Genomic DNA, 4,345 nt, shown 5'->3' on the forward strand with positions numbered 1-4,345 from the left:
CCTTGCCTCTTAAAAAGCACACTGCGTGTCCATCTCTTGTGCCCGTGGGTCATCATGCTCCCATCATACCTTGAGCGTGTACACGTGTGTTCTATGCACTCACCCTGCCCTACCTACCCAACAGAGGACAAGATGGTCGGCCCCTAGCTCCCTTCTCCCCCACCTAGCCTCTCCCCACACCCCGCTGTGCAGCTGTGTGCGTTGGTGTGTTTCTGTGTCGCTGGCGTGTCATGTGATGTAGCCATGTTTGCTGACATGAGCCCCTGCCCTTCTCTTTTTCTCCATTGGTTTCTAGAACTCTCTTCCTCCCCTCCCCTGAGGGGACAGGACTCCTGGGGCCAGGCTGGGGGCCTGAGCCTGGTCCCCCTCCTGTTAGCCCTCAGAGTCTTACTTCTCTCTATTGGTGACCAAGTTGCAAATGGATAAAATACAGGAAATTCTGACCCCCTGCCCCAGACCTGCATGTCCTGTCCCCAGTGCCCCTGAACCCCATCCTGGGCCGAGTTGGGCCTGGTGGGACGGCAGAAATAACAACCAATCCAACAGCGGGCTTCCAGTGTGCTCACTTCCTTCTGTCCTCATGTGGGACAGGCGCCGTGGGGAGGGAAGACACTTGGGTGAGTGGGTTGGGTAACAGGTAGACAAGGACTTGGAAAAGGATTTTATTCTAGGCTTGGCCAGATACAGGTTGGCATCCTAGGGGAGGAACCTAACAATATCATAGCTGAATTTGTTAGGAGAGGCAAGACATGGGAAATCATTGATTTCTTCAGATTTCTTTAAAGCAAATTAAAAGATAAATGTCTAAAAGAGATACACTTAAAAAATGGTGTATCTTAATAACCCCTTAAGGAGAGCCAGATGTGGCAGGAGCCAGGTCTGAAAATGGTAGCTGGAGTAAGCAGACCAGCATAAGATCTCTGGAGTCTCTGTTCCTCCCTGCTTGAGAAACTGGAAACAGGAAGAGGTAGTGAGACCATTCAGGAAATCAGTTTTGCCAACTACCTGGCAGGCCTGAGTTGGCACCAAAGACAGGCCTTTCCCCAAACCCTATCCTAGAACTAGGAGACTGGAATATGAACCAGTCTCAGGATCTGTGTAGTTAAGATGTGGCAGGGTCCACATCACGGAATCATGATGTGTAGAGCAGAGTCTTCAGCTTCAAAAGGCAGCCATTTCTCTTCATCCAGATTTGGGGGCTCAGGACCTGGAGTATGTGCCACAGTGGTCTCCAGTTCCTGGCCCTGCCATCACCAAGCTGAACCCTCCATGGTCTGCACCCAGTGAATGGTGCGGGTCCTGCTCTCTTCCCATGAGAAGAGGGGCTTGTAGCCAAAATGCCGCTGTGCCTTGTTGGTACTGACAGTAAAGGTGGTGTTGGCCATAGCCAGCGTGTAGGGATTCAGCAGGGGTGTGTACAGCACCAGTGGGCGGAGCAGCCACTGCAGCAGGGCATTGAGGGCAGCCAGCAGCATTAGCAGCCAGTAGGGCAGCAGTGGGTGGGCGCCTATCAGTCGAAGACCACAGGGACTCAGAAACTCCATGTTGAAGTCCTCGTAGCTTTTATAAGGTGACTTATCATAGCAGAAATACACCTGGCCACCCATGAGTGCTGCCCGCTGCTCCAGCTCCCGGGCCACCAGTATGTGCATCCAAGCAACATTGCCTGCCAGCAGGGAGGGAGGGAGAGAAGCCGGCCTTGGCCCAGTCCCCTATTGAGCCCCGTGTAGATCTTGCCCACACCTCTCTACTGTCTGATTAATCAAAGTTGCCCTTCTCCAAGGCCCTGTAGCCACCAGCCCTCCTGGGCATCCTGAAGCTACTTGGATCCTGTGTAGATGCTACCCCTTTCTCTGGAGAGCTGTCGCTCCTGTTGCTCGTCATAACCTACGCCATGTTCTTATGTCAGCCCTCCCAACTGCTTGGATGCTTTTCCCCCTTTGCAACTCATGCAGAAAATGCCCACATGCCACTGTCTGCCTGAGCTTGCGTGGAGCCAGGTGTACACGCGTGACTCTGCCACCATCAGAGCCAGTCCTCGCACCCTGCTGTCCCTGTCCTTACCAACATAGACCCGACCGTGCTCCACAGAAGCTGGGATGGCCCGAAATAGACGACCTCCGAAGCGCAGTCCCTGGTAGTACATGTCTCTTATGACCTGATGACCTTCACCATAAATGCCAGTGGGTCGAAGGGCACATGTCACCAGGGGTAGCCCTCCATTGACCTGGTGGCAGAGGGGAATTTTGAAGTGCACCCACCCTCTCCACTGTGGGCTGGAGATGGATGCAAAGAAGCCTGGGACTCAGGCTCTGCCCCTGCAGCTCAAGTCCCATCTTTGCAGTGTACCTTCCTTCCATTGGCCTCTAGGACCAGCTTCTCAGCAAGGGCTTTACTGCATGGGTAGGGATGGCTGTGGACTGCCTCATATGGGGTATCTTCATTGCCCCTGGAGAGGGGAGAAAGAAGACTGAGTGCTGGAGGGAAATGGGCTCTAAGATTAAGTGGGGCTGAGCTCACCTGTAGAAGGGGTGGCCCTTGATGTTAGGCCCCACCACTTCCATGCTGCTTGTGTAGACCAGGTACTGAGTGCCAGTCTGCACACAAGCGTCAATCACATTCTGTGTGCCTGCGAAGGAAAGGGACAGATGCAAGCTGTGTCTTCCCGCCTCTCAATCCTTCGCCCCCCGCCCAACCCTCAGTGTCCAAGGAGAACCACATCAGGTCAGGACAGGGTTCGACAGCAGTAAATGGACAAGGTTATCAAAAAGGACAGGCCCTCCCATAAAAGTCACTGGTCAGAGGCAGGCCACACACTAGGGACTAACAGGTAGGTAGCAGCTCACCCTGCACGTTGACTTTGTGGATGGTCTTTGGACTGGCCTTCCCAAACACATCCACCAATCCAGCTGTATGGATGACCACATGAGATCCAGACATGGCTGCTGCCACCTCATGGGCCTGAGTCACATCCCCCTGGATGGCAGTCACCTGCACAGGCCCTGGTGGAGAGACCCGAGGCAGTGTCAGAGGTCAGAGCTGGGGCCTTATCCAGCTGCTGAGTTTGGCCTGTCCACACCCTGGGAGCCACATGAACCAATGACTCACCCGGCCCCTCTGTCTGGTGGAGAACAAACATAGGAATCATCTTTTCCACAAGCTGAGGAATCCCAGTCTGGGAAGGGATGGGGCTTCCCTACCTCCTGCTACTGCCCCACTCCAATCACCTGCTTTCAGCTCCTCCAGCCAAGAACTCAGGTGCAGGTCAAAGACACGCAGCTCCCGGAGCCTGGGCTCCTGTTCCAGCAGCATCCGAACAATATGCTCCCCCAGGAAGCCACAGCCACCTGTGACCAGGTAGACCAGTGTTGGCACCTGTGCGTAGTCTGCCATGCCCAGCTGTGGGAAGAGAATTTAGCTCACTAGAATTGTCTGATAGCACCTGCTCCAACCATGTGTTCTTCACAGAAGGGGTCATTGGGTGGGAGCAGTGTGGGTGGAGAGGCTGAGCAGCAGGGGTGGGTTGCAGTTCTCTGTGCTTGTAGCACTAAGGCTCCCTGCCCTATGACCCTAACTGCTGCTGAGTCACTAGAATTGGATGCAGAATGGGAGGGATTGAAGCGGATGGGGAAAAAAAAAAAACTGACTAGATTACTAAAGGACAGGCAGAGAAAGCAAGGAGTTGAACAGGGTGGTTGGAAGGGCGCAGCAGGCTAAAAGAAAGGCCAGCTGGGCCTCAGTATCAGCTCTGCCTACCTGTAATAAGTCCCAGAGCGCCCAAACTGGCCACTGGAGAAGGTTGTGTCCTGGACTGGTGGACCAGCTAGATGTACATAGGCTTCCTTCCTTCCGCTCGCTCCTCCCTCCTGACCCATTCCAGGAAGGAGACCAGCCTAGCCTCCACCCCTAGGGGCGGGTAAGGGGGTTTGGAGGGAATTTTCTTGCCAGAGTGCCCCCTGGTGGCCAGTCCACTCTTCAGTGGCAGGCAAAGGAGAGAACCTGCCCAATTTGGTAGTGTATGTCAGGATAATGGGGTAGAGAAGGGATGCCCCCATCACTGATGTTTGTCCCTCCTGCTGGGTCTCCCAGTAGGCTGGAGGCCCAGCACCAGCTATGGTTCTGGGAGGGAGAGCAGGGTAAACCTGATCTTGGTATAATTCTGGCTAGCATCCATAGTGAGACAGATATGGCATGTTTGTTGTATCTAGGTGGTTGGTCCAAAGCAGCACTGCGGTCTGCAAGTTGATTTACCCCAAACTCCAAGCCACCCATTTCCCCTCTCCTGCTTCACCCACTGTGGCAACTCGCATCCCAGTCTGCTCTTCCCAAAGATACTGACCAAGCA

At 54.3% G+C, this 4,345-nt stretch overlaps 2 protein-coding genes across 2 annotated transcripts in view; one reads left to right on the forward strand and one right to left on the reverse strand.

The window, feature by feature from the left end:
* Positions 1 to 549, forward strand: part of Stx1b (syntaxin 1B) — an 18,599-nt gene extending 18,050 nt beyond the window's left edge. Inside the window, exon 10 of the mRNA XM_021166852.3 lies at positions 1 to 549. This exon is cut by the window's left edge and continues 2,819 nt beyond it. The gene's annotated coding sequence lies outside the window, so the exon portion shown is untranslated.
* A 97-nt stretch (positions 550 to 646) lies between these two features.
* Hsd3b7 (hydroxy-delta-5-steroid dehydrogenase, 3 beta- and steroid delta-isomerase 7) lies at positions 647 to 3,879 on the reverse strand. Its single transcript, XM_021166851.3, has 7 exons — positions 3,757 to 3,879; positions 3,228 to 3,399; positions 2,847 to 3,002; positions 2,521 to 2,629; positions 2,350 to 2,449; positions 2,065 to 2,227; positions 647 to 1,666 (listed from the first exon to the last, which is right to left on the reverse strand). The coding sequence occupies exons 2-7, from the start codon at positions 3,391 to 3,393 to the stop codon at positions 1,251 to 1,253; spliced, it is 1,110 nt and encodes a 369-aa protein (XP_021022510.1). The 5' UTR covers positions 3,394 to 3,399; positions 3,757 to 3,879; the 3' UTR covers positions 647 to 1,250.
* Positions 3,880 to 4,345: the final 466 nt, after the last annotated feature.

The sequence above is a fragment of the Mus caroli genome, unplaced genomic scaffold, assembly GCF_978045245.1.
Source record: "Mus caroli unplaced genomic scaffold, Mus_caroli_1 scaffold_8, whole genome shotgun sequence".
NCBI classification, from domain to species: Eukaryota; Metazoa; Chordata; class Mammalia; order Rodentia; family Muridae; genus Mus; species Mus caroli.